The sequence below is a fragment of the Hylobates moloch genome, unplaced genomic scaffold, assembly GCF_009828535.3.
Source record: "Hylobates moloch isolate HMO894 unplaced genomic scaffold, HMol_V3 SCAFFOLD_11, whole genome shotgun sequence".
NCBI lineage: Eukaryota > Metazoa > Chordata > Mammalia > Primates > Hylobatidae > Hylobates > Hylobates moloch.
Genome location: NW_026652286.1, coordinates 84,695,653 through 84,714,655, shown reverse-complemented (window position 1 = coordinate 84,714,655; position 19,003 = coordinate 84,695,653). Strand labels below are relative to the sequence as shown.

At 44.4% G+C, this 19,003-nt stretch overlaps 3 protein-coding genes across 4 annotated transcripts in view; 1 reads left to right on the top strand and 2 right to left on the bottom strand.

Annotated features, from left to right (window-relative positions):
• The window catches only part of TEX12 (testis expressed 12), a 77,696-nt gene extending 72,200 nt beyond the window's left edge, over positions 1–5,496 (bottom strand). The window contains exon 1 of the mRNA XM_058446773.1: positions 5,172–5,496. Coding sequence (XP_058302756.1) covers positions 5,172–5,186 — 15 coding nt within the window. The 5' untranslated portion in view covers positions 5,187–5,496. The remainder of the gene's footprint in view (positions 1–5,171) is intronic.
• Positions 5,497–7,972: 2,476 nt separating this feature from the next.
• On the bottom strand, positions 7,973–17,102 carry SDHD (succinate dehydrogenase complex subunit D). Of its 2 annotated transcripts, XM_032167389.2 has the most exons (4): positions 17,018–17,102; positions 16,011–16,127; positions 14,982–15,126; positions 7,973–8,947 (listed from the first exon to the last, which is right to left on the bottom strand). In XM_032167389.2, the coding sequence occupies exons 1-4, from the start codon at positions 17,067–17,069 to the stop codon at positions 8,782–8,784; spliced, it is 480 nt and encodes a 159-aa protein (XP_032023280.1). In that variant the 5' UTR covers positions 17,070–17,102; the 3' UTR covers positions 7,973–8,781. The 2 variants fall into 2 exon arrangements, with proteins under 2 accessions (XP_032023280.1, XP_032023281.1); XM_032167390.1 differs by lacking the exon at positions 14,982–15,126 and having other exon boundaries at positions 8,859–8,947.
• TIMM8B (translocase of inner mitochondrial membrane 8 homolog B) lies at positions 17,102–18,872 on the top strand. The gene is made up of 2 exons (XM_032167388.3): positions 17,102–17,338; positions 18,555–18,872. The coding sequence occupies exons 1-2, from the start codon at positions 17,123–17,125 to the stop codon at positions 18,720–18,722; spliced, it is 384 nt and encodes a 127-aa protein (XP_032023279.2). The 5' UTR covers positions 17,102–17,122; the 3' UTR covers positions 18,723–18,872.
• Positions 18,873–19,003: the final 131 nt, after the last annotated feature.

Genomic DNA, 19,003 nt, shown 5'->3' with positions numbered 1-19,003 from the left:
AAACACCAACATTAAAGACCATTTGAGGCTGGGTGCAGTGGCTCACGCCTGTAATCGTTTGGGAGGCCAAGGCAGGCGGATCACTTGAGGCCAGGAGTTCAAGACCAGCCTGGCCAACATGGTGAAACACTGTCTCTAATAAAAATACAAAAATTAGCCAGGCGTGGTGGCTGGTGCCTGTAATCCCAGCTACTCGGGAGGCTGAGGCAGGAGAATCTCTTGAACCCAGAAGCAGAGGTTCCAGTGAGCTGAGATTGTGCCACTGCACTCCAGCCTGGGTGACAGAGCAAGACTCCATCTCAAAAAAAAAAAAACAAACAAACAAACAAACAAACATTTCTGGTAGACTAGAGCTTTCCCTTAGTTGGTTTTTTTTTTTTTTGGCTTTTGTGGCTTTTTTTGTTGTTGTTGTTGTTTTTTGAGACAGATTCTTGCTCTGTAGCCCAGGCTGGAGTGCAGTGGCACATCTTAGCCCACTGCAACCTCCACCTCCCATGTTCAAGCAATTCTCCTGTCTCAGTCTCTCAAGTAGCTGGGACTACAGGTGCATGCCACCATGCCTGGCTAATTTTTGTATTTTTAGTAGAGACAGGATTTCACCATATTGGCCAGGCTGGTCTCGAACTCCTGACCTCATAATACGCCCGCCTCAGCCTCCCAAAGTGCTGGGATTACAGGCATGAGCCACCGCGCCCCGCCTCCCTTAGTTTTACGTTTTTAAGTTTTATACCTAGGCCTGATGATATTGCAATTTACTTCTTAAAATCTTCATAAGCTTTCATATTAAACTATTATAGAAACACTATGAGGCTGGGCTTGACACATCCCGTAACAGATTTCATCCTTGGTATGTAGTAATCTTGTATTTTTTCAAAAATGAATCTCATATACATAGTCTTATGCCCAATTTACAAACTCTGTTTATCAAAGGAATATCAATGGATACATTGTGTCTCCCATCATCACCAGCATAATCTACAACTGAAAGACTAGTTTATTTATTTATATTTATATTATATTATTATTTATTGAGACTGAGTCTCACTCTGTTGCCCAGGCTGGAGTGCAGTGACATGATTTTGGCTCACTGCAACCTCCGCCTCCCGGGTTCAAGCAATTCTCCTGCTTCAGCCTCTTGAGTAGCTGGGACTACAGGCATGAGCCACCATGGCTGGCTAATATTTGTTTTTTTTTTTTTTTTTTTTTTTGAGATGGAGTCTCGCTCTGTCGCCCAGGCTGGAGTGCAGTGGCGCAATCTTGGCTCACTGCAAGCTCCGCCTCCCGGGTTCAGGCCATTCTCCTGCCTCAGCCTCTCCGAGTAGCTGGGACTACAGGCGCCCGCCACCACGCCCGGCTAATTTTTTGTATTTTTAGTAGAGACGGGGTTTCACCGTGGTCTCGATCTCCTGACCTCATGATCCGCCCACCTCGGCCTCCCAAAGTGCTGGAATTACAAGCGTGAGCCACCGTGCCCAGCCATATTTGTATTTTTAGTAGAGATGGGGTTTCACCATGTTGGCCAGGCTGGTCTCAAACTCCTGACCTCAGGTGATCCACCTGCCTCGGCCTCCCAAAATGCTGGGATTACAGGGGTGAGTCACTGCGCCAGGCCCTATATTTATATGTTTGAGAGAGGGTCTCACTCTGTCACCCAAGCTGGAGTGCAGTGGCGCGATCTCAGCTCACTGCAACCTCCGCTTCCTGGGTTCAAGCAATTCTCCCGTGTCAATCTCCCAAGTAGCTAGGACTATACAGGTGCATGCCACCACACCCGGCTAATTTTTTTTTTTGAGACGGAGTCTCGCTGTCGCCCAGGCTGGAGTGCAGTGGCGCGATCTCGGCTCACTGCAGGCTCCGCCCCCCGGGGTTCACGTCATTCTCCTGCCTCAGCCTCCCGAGTAGCTGGGAATACAGGCGCCTGCCACCACGCCCGGCTAATTTTTTTGTATTTTTAGTAGAGACGGGGTTTCACTGTGTTAGCCAGGATGGTCTTGATCTCCTGACCTCGTGATCCGCCCACCTCGGCCTCCCAAAGTGCTGGGATTACAGGCGTGAGCCACCGCGCCCAGCCTCCCGGCTAATTTTTGTATATTTTGGTAGAGACAGGGTTTCACTATGTTGGCCAGGCTGGTCTCGAATTCCTGACCTCAGGTGATCCGCCTGCCTTGGCCTCCCAAAGTTCTGGGATTACAGGCATAAGCCACTGCACCTGGCCTGGAAGACTAGTTTAGAAAGAGTCACTGATGAAAGTTAGACTTAGAACCACATTGGAAATGACCATTTGCGGTATTTTAATCTCATAGACACAGTTCTGAAGCTCTAGGCTCATAGCCATGGATACATGCTTCACAGTGATGCTTAGGTCTCAGAAACTGAACATTCAGCCCCACTGGGAATTGACCCTGACACTCATTATCAGGTGTCCAGAGGAGAAAACTCTCTACTTTTTAAGATTCTATGGATTGAGACGATAACATCAAGTGTATACCACTCTCTCCAAAAACTTTCTCATCCCTGAGCAGAAAACTGACTTATACTTAGACTTATATCTCATCTTATGTTTATAATGTGTATCTGAAAATTCCAAGGTCTGAATTCTTTGTGGGTATGGTTCTGTTTATTTGTGCTGACTCTTGTTCAGGACGTTCCAGTACTGTGATTTTTGCTGACAGTTCACGTTCACTGGAACTTTATGGGGATTTTTGAAGCTTGTGTTGGGGTAACCCTTCTCTCTCTGGTGAGGATTTGTGCTGACTGCCATGCCCTACAAACCTAGGTCAAAGTTAAATTTGCAGCATGTAACCTTTTTAGATATGCAGGTAACTTGAACTCAGACTCCAAACTGGCATGAGGACTGGCTCTTAGCCACGTATTCTCAGAACAGACTCTTTCCTCCAACCTGAGCCAAGGCAAGATACACACATTGCTCTGCTCTCTGCTTTTTCAGGTAAATATCATTTTTTCTTTTTTGGGGGGATGGAGTTTCACTCTTGTTGCCCAGGGTGGAGTGTAATGGTGTGATCTCAGCTCACCGCAACCTCTGCCTCCCGGGTTCAAGCAATTCTCCTGCCTCAGCCTCCCGAGTAGCTGGGATTACAGGCACCCACCACCACGCCCGGACTTTTTTTTTTTTTTTTTGTATTTTTAGTAGAGACAGGGTTTCTCTTTGTTGGTCAGGATGATCTCGAACTCCCGACCTCAGGTGATCCGCCCGCCTCGGCCTCCCAAAGTGCTGGGATTACAGGTGTGAGCCACCGCGCCCGGCCAAATATCATTTTTTCTAATTCACCCTTTCTCTGAGGGCAAAACTCTTTATGGTTCCTGGTTTAGGGGAATCTTCATTCTAACTCCCTAGTTTGAGCCCAAAGCTTTGCTCCTGGCCTATGTGCCACCTTCTTACAACTAGAATCCGGCCAGGCACGGTGGCGCAAGCATATAATGCAAGCACTTTGGGAGGCAAAGGCAGGTGGATTACTTGAGCTCAGGAGTTTGAGACCAGCCTGGGCAACACAGTGAGACCTCATCTCTACTAAAAATCAAAAAAATTAGCCAGGCATGGTGGCACAAGTCTGTAATCCCAGCTACCTTTGGGAGGCTGAGGTGGGCGGATCACTTGAGCACAGGAGATCAAGGCTGCAGTGAGTTTGATCACGCCACTGCACTCCAACCTGGACAACAAAGCGTGATTCTGACTCAAAAAATAATAATAATAATGGCTAGGCGCGGTGGCTCATGCCTGTAATCCCAGCACTTTGGGAGGCCGAGGCAGGCGGATCACGAGGTCAGGAGATCAAGACCATCCTGGCTGACATGGTGAAACCCCGTCTCTACTAAAAATATGAAAACAAAATTAGCCGGGCATGGTGGCAGGCGCCTGTAGTCCCAGCTACTCCAGAGACTGAGGTGAGAGAATGGCGCGAACCTGGCAGGCGGAGCTTGCAGTGAGCCAAGATCACGCCACTGCACTCCAGCCTGGGCGACAGAGCAAGACTCTGTCTCAAAAATATATATATAATAATAATAAGAAGAAGACTAGAATTCTGGGCCACCTGGGCTTAGTAGATGCTCTTAGGGGCAACTGATACCCTAAGCACTTGCTTACCTCCCTAGCTGCAGACTTACTTTGGTCTGGCTCCAGAGGATTTCTTTTTGCAAACTAAATAATATGTTTTGGCCAGGTGCGGTGGTCTGTAATCCCGGCACTTTGGGAGGCCGAGGCGGGCAGATCACCTAAGGTCAGGAGTTTGAGACTAGCCTGGCCAACATAGCTGAAACCCCATCTCTACTAAAAATACAAAAATTAGCCAGGTGTGGTTGTGGGCACCTGTAATCCCAGCTACTCAGGAGGTTGAGGCAGGAGAACCGCTTGAACCCAGGAGGCGGAGGTTGCAGTGAGCTGAGATCATGCCATTGCATTCCAGCCTGGGCAACAAGAGTGAAATTCCGTCCCAAATAAATAAATGAAATATTTTTTTTTTTTTTTTTTTTGAGACAGAGTCTCGCTCTGTCACCCAGGCTGGAGTGCAGTGGCGCAATCTCGGCTCACTGCAAGCTCCGCCTCCCGGGTTCACGCCATTCTCCTGCCTCAGCCTCTCCGAGTAGCTGGGACTACAGGCGCCCGCCACCACGCCCGGCTAATTTTTTATATTTTTTAGTAGAGACGGGGTTTCACTGTGGTCTCGATCTCTTGACCTCGTGATCCGCCCGCCTCGGCCTCCCAAAGCGCTGGGATTACAAGCGTGAGCCACCGCGCCCGGCCATGAAATATTTTTAAAGGTGTTCTTGTTTAACATTCTAACAGGCTTCATATCAAAGTAAATACTTTCTAAAATTGAGTCTGCCATATTGCCAAAAAATAGAAGTCTACAAATTCTATCTCTTCCTAGCTATCTCACAAATCCAAAACTTCAGTAGTTACTGATTCCAGTACCGTATCTAATTTTCCTTCAATATTTTTCTTTAATGACATTACTTCCCATCCACCTATTTACAACAAAAAATTAGGCAAAGGCTCCTTCCTCCCTCAAGCTTTCACATCTTAGTATAACTCTCATTGATTCTAAGTTCTAAATATTTCTTAAATTTGTTCTCTCCTTCATTCTAGCTACAATTGCCTTCACAATTCATTATTTCTTTTCTGGGTCACTAAAATAATCTGTTTCCATGCTTACCTCCCGCAAATCCATTCTTTACATAGCTGTCAGCAAAACCCATTTAAAATAAAAATCGGATCATGACGTTTGCATAATTAAGTCTTCAGTAACTCCTTATTGCTGTCAAGATAAAGTCTCAGGCCAGGCTCACGCCTGAAATCCCAGCCCTTTGGGAGGCGGAGGTGGGTGAATCACTTGAGGCCAGGAGTTTGAGACCAGCCTGGGCAACAGAGCAAGACCCCATCTCTACAAAAAATACAAAAATTAGCCAGGGATGGTGCCATGTGCCTGTAGTCCCAGCTACTCAAGAGGCTGAGGTGGGAGGATGTCTTGAGCATGGGAGGCAGAGGTTGCAGTGAGCCAAGATCGGGCAAGTACAGTCCAGCCTGGGCCACAGAGTCAGACCCTGTCTCAAAAAAAAAAAAAAAAAAGATAAAGTTTCAATTACTTAACATGGCATATAAGGTCCTCTACAATCAGCCCCTCCCTCTGCGGGGTCATACCAAACTACCTATCATCTTTTGCTTGATCTGCCATCCTCCAGTCAACCCTACAACTCACCCCAGCTTCCCCGGCCACTGTCAGCTCCTTATCTTTCAAAACCCAGGTTACAAATCTTCTCTTCCAGGAAACTTGCAGGCAAATCCTTACTGCACCCTTTGTTACATCACAGTGCATGATGTGCTTCACCATTACTACACTTACTACATCATATTGCAGTCATTCTTCTGTTGCCCCAATTAGACTATGAATTCCCTTCAAAGGCAGGTAAAATTTTATCTTTATCCACAGTACCTGGCACAGTGCTGATTACATGAGGTACTTAGTATCTATCAAATGAATGAATTAATGTTTTTGACTTCTACAATACCTTTTGAGTTTGACTCCTACTTCCACTGCTACTCTCAAAGTTCAGGCCCTTTATTCTGTCTCTATCCCCTCACATGTCCTTCTGCCTCTAGCTTATTAACCCACCTAATAGTACCCAAATTATTTCTAAAGCACAGTTTCGATCATGTCCTGCTTACCATCAGAAACTGCTATTGCTGTTAGCCCTTGGATTTTTTTTTTTTTTTTTTTTTAAAGAGACAAGGTCTCACTCTGTCACCTGAGCTGGAGTGCGGTGGTATGATCATAGCTCATTGTAACCTCAAACTCCTGGGCTCAAACAATTCTCCCACCTCGGCCTCCCAAGTAGCTGGAACTACAAGCACATGCCACTACTAGTGATGCCTGGCTAATCTTTTTGTTTTATTGTATTTTTGTAGAGACAGGGTCTTGCTGTGTTGCCCACGCTGGTTTTAAACTCCTGGCCTCAAGCAATCCTACTGCCTCAGCCTCCCAAAGTGCTGGGATTACAGGCATGAGCCACAGCACCCTTCCGGAATCTTGCCTCATTTTTCCAGCAGCTCACAGCAACCTACTGATTTCCCAAAGACAGCTCAGCTCCATCCTAATGACCAAACCAGCTGGGACATGGGGCAGGCAGTGCCCAAGCAGCCTCCACTCCAACTTCATTCACCATCTAATGAAGCTATTAGCACTAGACAGCCTTGTATATCTAGGATCTGATAGTATTAGATCTGATGGTATTGGAGATAGCTACAGATTCCCATATTATCCAGAGTCATTGCCATCCCCATTTTGACTTTATGGAAGACTCCATTTCATCACTCCACTCTACAGCAGCAGTATACTGAGAGCTAGGGGAGGGAAGGAATGACACTACAAGGTAGGGAGGGGATCCATTGTTTATAGAGAATTTTAAAACAATAAAATTGACTTTTAGTCCATTTATTTTTTATCATCATCAAGCATCAGCAACTCTAAACAATGTCAGAATATTGTTTATATATTCTCTCCCACCAGGGTGGACTGGTCCCACCACCACTATCTGTTGGTGTGCCACTGCTATTCAGGCATCACCCCCTTTTGAAACCTTTTACCCACCCCGAAACAGAATTAATCACCTCTTCCTAAACCCTAATGCACACTTAAGTCTCCTACAAGACCACAGGCACATTAAGGAGAGCACGTCTTTAACCCCTAGTACACATTCATGAACACATACTCTTCCTTTGCCTCAGCTTCCCAGTAAGGTCCTTGGTGAGTAAAATATGCTTAGTCCCAGTTACTCTATATTGCTAGAAGACAGCATCATGCCTTACACTCAACTCTTAGACCAGACTAAATACACATAGAATATAATCTGAATTCCAAAGGCTGGTATTCACAGAACACCATAATCTAGACATAGTTCTTATTCCTACTTACATACTAAATCTTATACTCTATTTATACCAAATTACTTATACACTTGGCATATTTCTGCCTATTACATGTAAGTCCTTTTTGTTTTCCAGTACTTTGTGTCTGATTTACCTAACTGCTAAGCCCCAGAAGGAAATTTAAACACTCAATTTTGGCTGGGCGCAGCGGCTTATGCCTGTAATCCCAGCACTCTGGGAGGCCGAGGTGGGCAGATCACGAGGTCAGGAGATCGAGACCATCCTGGCTAACACGGTGAAACCCCATCTCCACTGAAAATACAAAAAATTAGTTGGGCATGGTGGCGGGTGCCTGTAATCCCAGTTACTCGGGAGGCTGAGGCAGGAGAATGACATGAACCTGGGAGGCGGAGCTTGCAGTGCTCCAAGATCACGCCACTGCACTCCAACCTGGGTGACAGAGCGTGACTCCGTCTCAAACAAACAAACAAACAAAAACACTCAATTTTGTTTTCATGCTGTGGATGGATGCAACGGACACCTAATTCTAATGAATAAAACTACTGATAGCTAATATATAAAAGCGTAGAAGACACTTTTATTATATAACATTTTATTTTAAAAAATTACTTTCATAGAATACATTTTCACATTAGAGATTCCCATTGTGCGAAAATAACAATTTATTACTTATAGTTTTATATTTGTGGACAGATTGTTTTAGAACAAGTAGAACACATTTGAGAATTAAATCTCAGTTTACAATTGGTAATATTTTGATACGTCTACAAGGGGAAACTTGCCCTTAAATGGAACTTCTCTATATTCAGAAGCACTCTAAGCGTTTCTTCCTAGGATTTAGAAATTTATGAGATATCAGCATTTCCTAATTTTAAAATTTCCCTAGTATATGTAACCATCAGTAGGTGGTATCTACTGACTAGAGAGGGAAGTTTTCGAAAATTAAACACTGTCTAATTTTCTACAAAGTTTTTATTCATGAATTAAGAGTATTTCCCTTTGTCCATTATTCCCAAGGCAAATATGGAAGTTTGATCATATACTAATCGTAATAAAGCTGGATTCTCTTTAAGAGATTGATAAATTAAAAGGCAAAAGCTCATATATCATGTTTAGTTATACTGTGAGTCTTATAAGAAGCTGGGAGGCAACCCCATTAACTCACCAGAATACAGAACTCAGTCTCACAACTTAGATATAATTCCTCTCAAACCTTTTCCTCAAAGATTAAATTCTGCAAATAATCTTGTGATTAAGAGAAGAAGGCTGTCCACCAAATGGACTTATCTGTTATTTCTTCCTTATTGTGAGCTTAATGGCATGACAAAGCAGAGGTAAAGAGGCATACATCAATTCTTCAAAGTATGAAGTGAAAAAGCTCAGAGCTTCCACAGCATGGCAACAGCTTTGCAGATGCCTACATCATGATAGTTGAAATAGCAAAGCCCAGCAAAGGTTAAAGCTGAAAGTGCCAAAAGCCCTGCCTTGGCAGCTTTCTGCGAGGCATCCCCATGAACATAGTCAGTAACAACTTGTCCAAGGCCCCTAAAGAAAAAGAAAAAATCATAACATCAATGAAAAACCACAGTGAAATTAGAAGACTATACAGATAACTTGGCTGCAAAAAAAACAATCTGTCAAGTTCAAATGCAATGTCTCCATTTGCCACTCCACCGTTACTGTTTGCTTCTTTAGGGGATTCTGTATAGCCTTTTGTGTGTGTATGTCAGTAAGTCTATTTCTAGTGACTTTTTTTTAGAGACAAAGTCTTATTCTGTTGCCCATGCTGGAGTGCAGTGGCCTGATCATAGCTCACTACAGCCTCGAACTCCTGAGCTCAAGTGATCCTCCTGCCTCAGCCTCCCAAGTAGCTGGGACTACAGGAGCATGCCTCCATGCCCGGCTAATTGTTTTTTATTTCCTTTTATTTATTTATTTTGAGACAGAGTCTCGCTCTTTCGCCCAGGCTGGAGTGCAGTGGCACGATCTTGGCTCACTACAACCTCTGCCTCCCGGGTTCAAGCGATTCTCCTGCCTCAGCCTCCCAAGTAGCTGGGACTACAGGCACCCACCACCACACCCAGCTAATTTTTGTATTTTTACTAGAGACAGGGTTTCACCATATTGGCCAGGCTGGTCTCGAACTCCTGAACTTGTGATCTGCCTGCCTCAGCCTCCCAAAGTGTTGGGATTACAGGCATGAACCACCGCGCCTGGCCTGTTTTTTATTTCTTTAAAGATGCGGTCTCACTATGATGCCCAGGCTGCTCTTGAACTCTTGGCTGCAAGTGATCCTTTCACCTTAATAACTAAAAATAACTAAAACCCTACAGTATTTTTAATTAATTAAAAAAGAATTTATTAAGTAGATACCATGTGCCAGAATCTGTCATAAATGTTGGGAATATAGTAAGTGAGACAGCATTCCTGCCTTTTGGAATATACTAGTGAATGAGAAGGAAAAAGTAAATATATATGTACTGAGAAGAAACACTTTAGAAAGGAAGACATGAATGAGAACATCCAAACCAAAGTGGCATCTCTAATGAATAGTAAGATTTGTGTGGCTGGAGCACATGGGTGAAGCAGAGATCACAGGAAGGCAGGGGTTGGTTGTATAGGGTCTTGAAGGTCATGATAAGGAATCTGAATTTTTTATGAAATATAATAGGAAACCACTGATACGTTTTAAGCAGGGAGTGCCTGAGGTTAGGAGCGACCTAATTTTACTATTTTTATAACAGTTTTATTGAAATGTAAGTCAAATGCCACAAAAAATTCACCCTTTTTAGTATATAATCCAGTGGTTTTTAATATATTGAGTTGTGCAATCATCATTATTTAATTCCAGAACATTCTCATTACCCCAAAAAGAAACCCTCTACCTATTAGCCCACTACCCAACTACAAATTTACTTTCTGTCTCTATGGATTTGCCTGTTTTGGACATTTCATATAAAAGAACCCATACACCACTGGGCGTGGTGGCTCACACCTGTAATCCCAGAACTTTGGGAGGGTGAGGCGGGCGGATCACCTGAGGTTGGGAGTTCGAGACCAGCCTGACCAACAAGGAGAAACTCTGTCTCTACAAAAAATACACAATTGGCCGGGTGTGGTGGCACATGCCTGTAATGCCAGCTACTTGGGAGGCTGAGGCAGGAGAATCGCTTGAACCCGAGAGGCGGAGGTTGCGGTAAGCCGAGATCGTGCCGAGCCAAGATCGCACCATTGCACTCCAGCCTGAGCGACAAGAGCAAAACTCTGTCTCAAAAAAAAAAAAAGCCATACAATATACGGTCTTTGTGTCAACTTAGCATAATATTTTCAATGTTCATCCATGTCATAGCATTTATCAACACATCATTCCTTTGTATGGCTGAATAATATTCTATTGTATGAATACACCATATTTTGTTTAGCTATTCATCTGCTGACAGACATTTGGATTGTTTCCACTCTTTGGCTATTATAAGTAATGATGCTATGATCATTCCTGTACAAGTTTTTTGTGTGGACACGTTTTCAATTCTCTTGGGTATACACCTAAAAGTAGATCGCTGAGTCATATGGTAACTCTAAGGTTAACTTTTTGTTGTAACTGCCAGAATGCTTTCCAAAGTGATTGAAATGTTTTATATTCCCAGCAGAACCACGAGGGTTCCAATTTCTCCAAGTCCTCAGCAACACTTATAACTGTCCATCTTTTATTACAGCCATCCTAATGGGGTGTGAGGTGGTATCTCATTGTGGTGTTGATTTGCACTTCTCTAATGACAAATGATGCTGAGCAATTTCTCATGTGCTTATTGGCCATTTCTATATCTACTTTGGAGGAATATAATTTTATGTTTTAAAAAGGTCACTATGGCTGTAGTGTGATGAATGAACAGAGTGGGTGGGGGACCAGAGCAACAACTGAATAGGAAACTAGTTAGAAGGCAACCGAAGTAGCCTAGGTGAGACTGTTGGCTTAACCTAGGCTGGTGACAGGGTGTAAAGTGACAATTCAGACTATTTTTTTTTTCTAATAATGTCCATTTTCCTTTTTTAAGTTCTGGGATACATGTGCTGAACATGCAGGTTTGTTACACAGGTATACATGTGCCATAGTGGTTTGCTGCACCTATCAACCCCTCATCTAGGTTTTAAGCTCCGCATGCATTAGGTATTTATCCTAATGCTCTCCCTCTCCTTCCCCCCCAACCCTGATTCAGAGTTTTGTTTTTTTGAGACAGAGTCTCGCTCTGTCACCCAGGCTGGAGTGCAGTGGCACGATCTCAGCTCACTACGACCTCTGCCTCCTGGGTTCCAGCGATTCTTCTGCCTCAGTCTCCCAAGTAGCTGGTACTACAGGCGCGTGCCACCACGCCCAGCTTAATTTTTGTATTATTAGTAAAGACAAGGTTTCACCATATTGACCAGGCTGGTCTCAAACTCCTGACCTCATGATCCGCCCGCCTCGGCCTCCCAAAGTGCTAGGATTACAGGCGTGAGACCACGCCTGGCCAATTCAGACTATTTTTTAAAGAAAGAACAGAACTGATGGAATAAGTGGGGTCAGAACAAAAAGAAATATCTAGAATGACTCCTAAGAATTTTAGTTTGAGCATAGCTTTAACTGAGAAGGGGGTTTTAAAGGAGAAATCAAGGGAGATTCGGGGGGGAAAAAAGAGTGATTTGGCCAATGTTAGATCTGGGATAACTATCAGACATCCAAGTGGATGTCAGTTAGACAATTAGATGAACAAGTCTGCAGCTCAGAAAAACAGGTCAGATCTGAGCTCACCTAAAAAAGGGTACAGATGGAGAAATTAAGAAGGCCATGACTCAGCCCTGGAGATTTTGTCATCTCGAGGTCAGACAAGAGGAGAAGGATCTGGCAGAGGAGACTTCTATGCATCTGGAAAGCCAAAGAAAAGTGACTTACGGGGAGAATTGTTAATTGAGTTGAAGGCTGCTGAGACTTCAAGCAAGCGGAGGGCAGAGAATAGACAACCAGATTTGGAAAGATGAAGGCCTTCAGTACCCTTGGTAAGAATAACCTACGTTATATAGTTGGGATAAGACCCCAATTAATACAGGCTAAAAGAGACTCAGTGTTGAGGAAGTGGAGCACATTACAGACAGCTCTTTCAAGAGGGATGACATGTTAAAGAAATATTACTTACTGTACTTGTGATCTAATATTTCATATGCAACTGGAATTTTTTATTTGGAAAGGTCTATGTAGTTAAAAAACAACGTCAACAACAACAACTCATTCTCCTAAGCAGTCCTACAAAACCAGATAATTAAAACCCCTTGAGGCTGGGCACGGTGGTTCACACCTATAATCCCAGCACTTTGGGAGGCCAAGGTGGGAGGATCACTTGAGGTCAGGAGTCCAAGACCAGCCTGGCCAACATGGTGAAACCCCGTCTTGATTTAAAATACAAAACTGAGCCAGGCGTGCTGGCGTGTGCCTGTAATCCCAGCTACTTGGGAGGCTGAGGCATAAGAATTGCTTGAACCCAGGAGGCAGAGGTTGCAGTGAACCAAGATTGCGCCACTGCACTCCAGCCTGAGCGAGAGTGAGACTCCGTCCCAAAAAAAAAAAAGAAAAAAAAGCCGGGCACGGTGGCTCACGCTTGTAATCCCAGCATTTTGGGAGGCCGAGGCAGGTGGATCACGAGTTCAGGAGATCGAGACCACGGTGAAACCCCGTCTTTACTAAAAATACAAAAAAATTAGCTGGGCGTGGTGGCGGGCGCTTGTAGTCCCAGCTACTCGGAGAGGCTGAGGCGGGAGAATGGCGTGAACCCGGGAGGCGGAGCTTGCAGTGAGCCGAGATTGCACCACTGCACTCTAGCCTGGGCGACAGAGCGAGACTCCGTCTCAAAAAAAAAAAAAAAATCTTTAACACTAGCTAGAAAATGATTCTGACAAGTCACTTAACCTCCCTGGGTCTTAGTTTCCAAATTTGTAAAATAAAAGAGTTGGTTAAGATACTCTCCAAAGTACTTTCAGTTTCAACAATCCGAAAGCGCCTCCCTACTCCCCACAATGACAACATATTGTCCCTGCAAAACTTAAAAAGAACTCAAGGAACCCAACCTGTCATTTACCCTCATTTTAGAAGGTTCATTAACATAGAAAATAATACCAACTATAACAGATAAAATAAACAAAAGCTGGGCCGGACACGGTGGCTCACGCCTGTAATCCCAGCACTTTAGGAGTCTGAAGCGGGCGGATCACCTGAGGTCAGGAGTTCCAGACCAGCCTGGCCAACATGGCAAAACCCCGTCTCTACTAAAAATACAAAAAAATTAGCCGGATGTGGTGGTGCGCGCCTGTAATCCCAGCTACTTGGGAGGCTGAGGCAGGGAGAATCGCTTGAACCTGGGAGGCGGAGGTTGTGGTGAGCCGAGATCACACCATTGCACTCCAGCCTGGGCAACAGGGTGTGACTCTGTCTCAAAAAATAAATAAATAAATAAATAAATAAACAAACAAACAGACGCTGGATACTCATTCATTCAGCAAGTATTTACTGAGTGCTATATATCAGGTACTAGAGAGTAGTTCTAGGCTCTGGAGGCACAACAGCAAACAAATACAGTAAAAATAACAAAATAATCCACCCAAATACATCTCTTTTTTTTTTTAAGAGGCAAGAGTAAACTATACTATTTAGGGATATACATTTGGGTGATAAAATGCAAGGAAGCAATTACTATATAAAATAATAAACAGATGATGTAGTATATTAGAAGGCAGTAAGTGCTATTGAGAAAAATAAAACAAGCAAGAGAGATAAGGAATGGCAGGACAGAAACTGAAATTTTGAATAAGTGGTTAGGGAAGGCTTTGTTGAGAGAATGGCATTCAAGACCTGAAGGAGATGAAGGAACAAGCCAAGTGTATAGCTAGAAAAAGGGTTTCAGGCAGAAGCAGTAAGAGAAGCCCTGAGACCTGGAATGTCTCTGGCATGCTCAAGGAATCTCAAGGAAGGCAGTGTGAATGGGAGAGAGAGCAGCAAAAATGAGGCAAGAAACAGGGCGGTTCAATCATGTAGAGTCTACAGACCCTAAGAATTCTGACTTTGAGTAACATGAAGAGACAAAACAGGGTTTTGAGAAGGGGAATGTCTTATTCTAATCAACATTTTAACAGGATCATCACTGGGTCTGCTGTGTTGGGAATGGACACAAATGGGGACCAGTTAGGAGACTACTGCTAGAGTCAAGGATAATGACCAAGTTTGGAGCTTACCAGGTTTAGACTTGAACAGAGAAAACTGGAAATGCCATTAATTCAGATGGGGCAAGAGTGCAGGAGGAACAGATTAGGGGAGATCAGAAACTCAGTTTGACAGGCTACATTCAAAATGCTATTGGATATGGAAATCGAATTGAAAGACACTGAAAAGGCAGGCGGATATATAAATCTAGGCATATACTTATTTTATATATATTTTAAAGTTTTCAACAAATTTAGGGCATTTTGACCAACTTCTCCCTCATATATAATACATAAGACAAGCTCACAGCAAACAAACTGAGCAGACAACTATATTTGGAATTGCTATACTTGCCAGTGACCATGAAGAGTGAGGGTTGCAGCCAGGGAATAGTCCATCGCAGAGCAAGGATTCAAATAAGCAGCCGGAAGCAGACCCAGGAGCAAAACACTGACAACCCTCTCGCTAGTCCAGTGGAGAGATGCAGCCTTGGTGCCAGCTACAAAAAGGACCAGATTCATAAAAGTCGATGTGAGAAACACACATCTTTCATGTTCAACATATGCCACACAGTAACCCAAACTGACAGGCAGTGTACATATAAGATATAACTCTGAGTACAAAGGAAGTAAAATATCAAAATAGTAGTTGAGAGTGAAGCTATCTGTTTTTTGAAGTCTTTTTTCTCTGTTTTTCGAAGTCTTTTAGCACAAGGGTACCTCAATGCCTACATATTGATTAGAAGACATATCCAAGAAGATGGATAAAATACAGAATTGCTGTATTGCTACAGAATTAAGCCAGTCTTGGTTCAGTGAAGTGAACAGATACCTTATGAATGTAAGTTAGGGGGCCGGGCATGGTGGTTCACACCTGCAATCCCAGCACTTTGGGAGGCTGAGGTGGGCAGATCACCTGAGGTCAGGAGTTTGAGGAGGTCAGGAGTTTGAGACCAGCCTGGCCAACACAGTGAAACCCGTCTCTACTAAAAGTACAAAACTTAGCTGGGCGTGGTGGTGGGCACCTGTAATCCCAGCTACTTGGGAGGCGGCGGCAGGAGAATTGCTTGAACTCAGAAGGTGGAGGTTGCAGTGAGCCGAGATCGTGCCACTGCACTCCAGCCTGCACAACAGAGCGAGGCTCTGTCTCAAAAAAAAAAAAAAAAAAAAAAAAAAGAAAAAAATTTTTAAAGACTTAGGCTAGAAGTCTTAGCCTTAGACTTAGGCTAGGCATTATTCAACCATAATGGCACCGTCTGCCCAAAGATGTAAACTTGGACACAAGAGTCCCTCCTACAGGTAGGAAGTCCTGCTAAAGGCATGACCATTGGTGAAGGTAAAGATGGCTAGAGCCCAGAAAGCAGCAGCGATGGAGAGAACATACAATGGTGGCTCGGTGACAAGTGTATGTGCTGCACTCCACACCATTCTGGGATAGGTCGGTCCTGAAGAAATGCTGAGACATGTGCAGGTCTGACCACTGGGGTTCGCAGCAACAGAGCTGAGGAAAGAGTCATTAGGATGATCATAAGAACCTCTCCTTTAACAGGACTGACAAACTTTCTAAATGACCATAGGTAAGCTACTTAACAATAAATAGGTGATAACATCTTATTTGTAAAATGAAGATAGCATCTATTTCACTGGGGTTACTGTGAAGTTAAGACTACGCAGATGTTCCCTACTTCATTTAATGACACCTCAGGCATTTTTTAACCTAACTCAGTAATCTGGAAATCATGAGAGACTTTTCCCCTAAATTCAATCGCCAAATCCTATTGGCATATATCTCTTTAACAGTTCTTGAGACAATCTTCTTTTCTTTGTGCTACTTTCCTAGTTCAGGACCTCATCTTGCCCGGACTACTATGAGTGTTTTCCTCATCAGAATGAAAGCTCTTTGAGGGCGGGAACTACGTTTTCTTCACATTTGTATCCTAGCATTACTACAGTGCCTGAGGTAACACAAATGTCCAGGTTAAATGATTTTCGAACTGATCCCTCCTCCACTCCCACACCCAAACACACCAACTCCAGAAGAAATGGGCAAGTTCCTAACCCTCTTTCCCGACTCAGGGTGGGAGCGAGTGTGGAGCATTCTAGGGACAGTGAACGGGGAAAAAACAGAACTGCTAAGTGAATTAGCCTCATCAGGACTGCAACTTCCAGAGGGAGCTCTCTTTCTGATTATTCCGTCAACTCGTCAGCTCACAACAAGTGAAATATACGTTTGGGTAAACACCTGGACCCCTAGACTACAGTGGTTATTGCTGTGATTTCGGTATTTTCTTCTCCTCAAGAGATCTCCCACCTGGCAGATGAGTCCTCACTTCCATCCCCTTCCCTGGCTGGAGGCTGCGCTAAGCACCTCAGGGTGCGAAGACCCCTCACCTCGGCCTCCTTGGGCACCGCAAACGGCACTCAGCCTCCAGAGAACCGCCATCTCGTTCCTGAGGGCTCAAGGTCATCCACCAACCCGGAAGCACTTAGGCGACAATGCCCACCCACGACGACGAAAGAAAACAGGGAGGAGGAAAATGCTGGGTGAACCGGAAGTCAAGAGGCGGTGCACACCCGTCGCGCATGCGCAAACACGGTTGTCGGAAGGTGGCGAGCCTGAGGCGAACAATGGCGGAGTTGGGTGAAGCCGATGAAGCGGAGTTGCAGCGTCTGGTGGCCGCCGAGCAGCAGAAGGCGCAGTTTACTGCACAGGTGCGGGGACGGGGAGGGTGAAGGGAAAGGAAGTTTCACCTTCCTTGGTGGTCCTGGGCACGCTCGGAGGTCTGTACACTGGCGGCTCACTGGTGCTCGATCCTGGCTGCATCCCATTCCCCTCACGAAAGACAAGTCATGACTCTCCTGTCCCTGGTGTCCGATAGTGCTCAGGTGCCGGCTATGTAAGCATAGCGTGGAGAAAAGAAAAGGTGTAAAGCAGGGAAGATTTGGGCGACGCAAGGGTACGGGAGCCTAGTTAGCCGGCGACATGACTGGGCTGGCATTGGAAAGATCTGGGTTATCATCCTCCCTCTGCTCCTTGCAGGCCACGTGCCCGTAGAAAAGATACTCATCCACTGTGGGTTTTGGTTTCGCCGTCACCCCACTGCCTCACTGGATTGTGAGGATCATATGCGACAATGTATTTGAAAACGACTAGAACATTAATGCAACAATGTATTTGAAAACGACTAGAACATTATCGGAGGAAGGTGGACTCTGAAGTAGTCGCTGTAGACTATGGATTTAGAACAAGGGTTTGGAGCCCTTCGGACATGGTTCTAACGCGGCCTGACTTCTTGCTGGCTACATGACCTTGGACTACGTAATCACGCCTCTTAAATGGGAGGTGATGACAGCTATCCTTGAGGACCTTAGAGAGAACTGATTTCTTAGTACCCAGCCTCACAAATAGTAAGCTCTTGGTAAAATAGTTATTTTTTTCCTTTTGGGTGGGAGGAAGAGGGTGCTCGGATGACCAGCAAGAACCCTGGCTAGAAATCTTTGGGCCCTGAACATTCTAATGAAAGTGCACATAATTTCTGTGCCTGTATGTGCATTTTTCTGGGGAGTGGATCCATAACCCCCAAAAGGTTAATGGAAGAATTACCTTGTCTAGGGGATAGGTTTGGAATAAAATGAGTGCAATAATTTGGGGAAATTAATTGGTTCCCTAGTTTGTTCACACTGGTGCTAGCTACTTTGGGGAATATAAAAGGTTATTAGTCCTACCTGAGAATGTACAATCTGTAGGGACGAGGATCTGGATCAATATTGGTGAGTAATTAGGAAATGAAGAAAGAGAAGAGCCCAAAGTGACTCCGTGGTTGATTTAAAGAATGGCTTTGTCAGGTGTCAAAAAAGTGAGAAGTTAATAAACAAGAGTTAGGCCTATCTGCAGACCCCAATGGTTACTATTTTTCTTTCCTTTTAGGTGCATCACTTCATGGAGTTATGTTGGGATAAATGTGTGGAAAAGCCAGGGAATCGCCTAGACTCTCGCACTGAAAATTGTCTCTCCAGCTGTGTAGACCGCTTCATTGACACCACTCTTGCCATCACCAGTCGGTTTGCCCAGATTGTACAGAAAGGAGGGCAGTAGGCCATCCCCCAGGAGAATGACAGAAGCAAAGGACTTGTTATTAAGCAGACTTAAGGGCCAGTGGGGGAAGGCTGTCAACCCATTGTCAGATCAGCATCAGGCTGTTATCAAGTCTGTTGGTGCTAAAAAGTAAAAGATGAAATGTTCAAAGAGTGAAATTTATTTATTTGGAATTCAGAAATTCCAGGTTGTATGATATCAGTTACTCAATAACTGTGAATTCTCCAACTCTTCTTTTAGTCCCATTTTAGAATTTAATATAGAGATCTCTGATCGGCAGG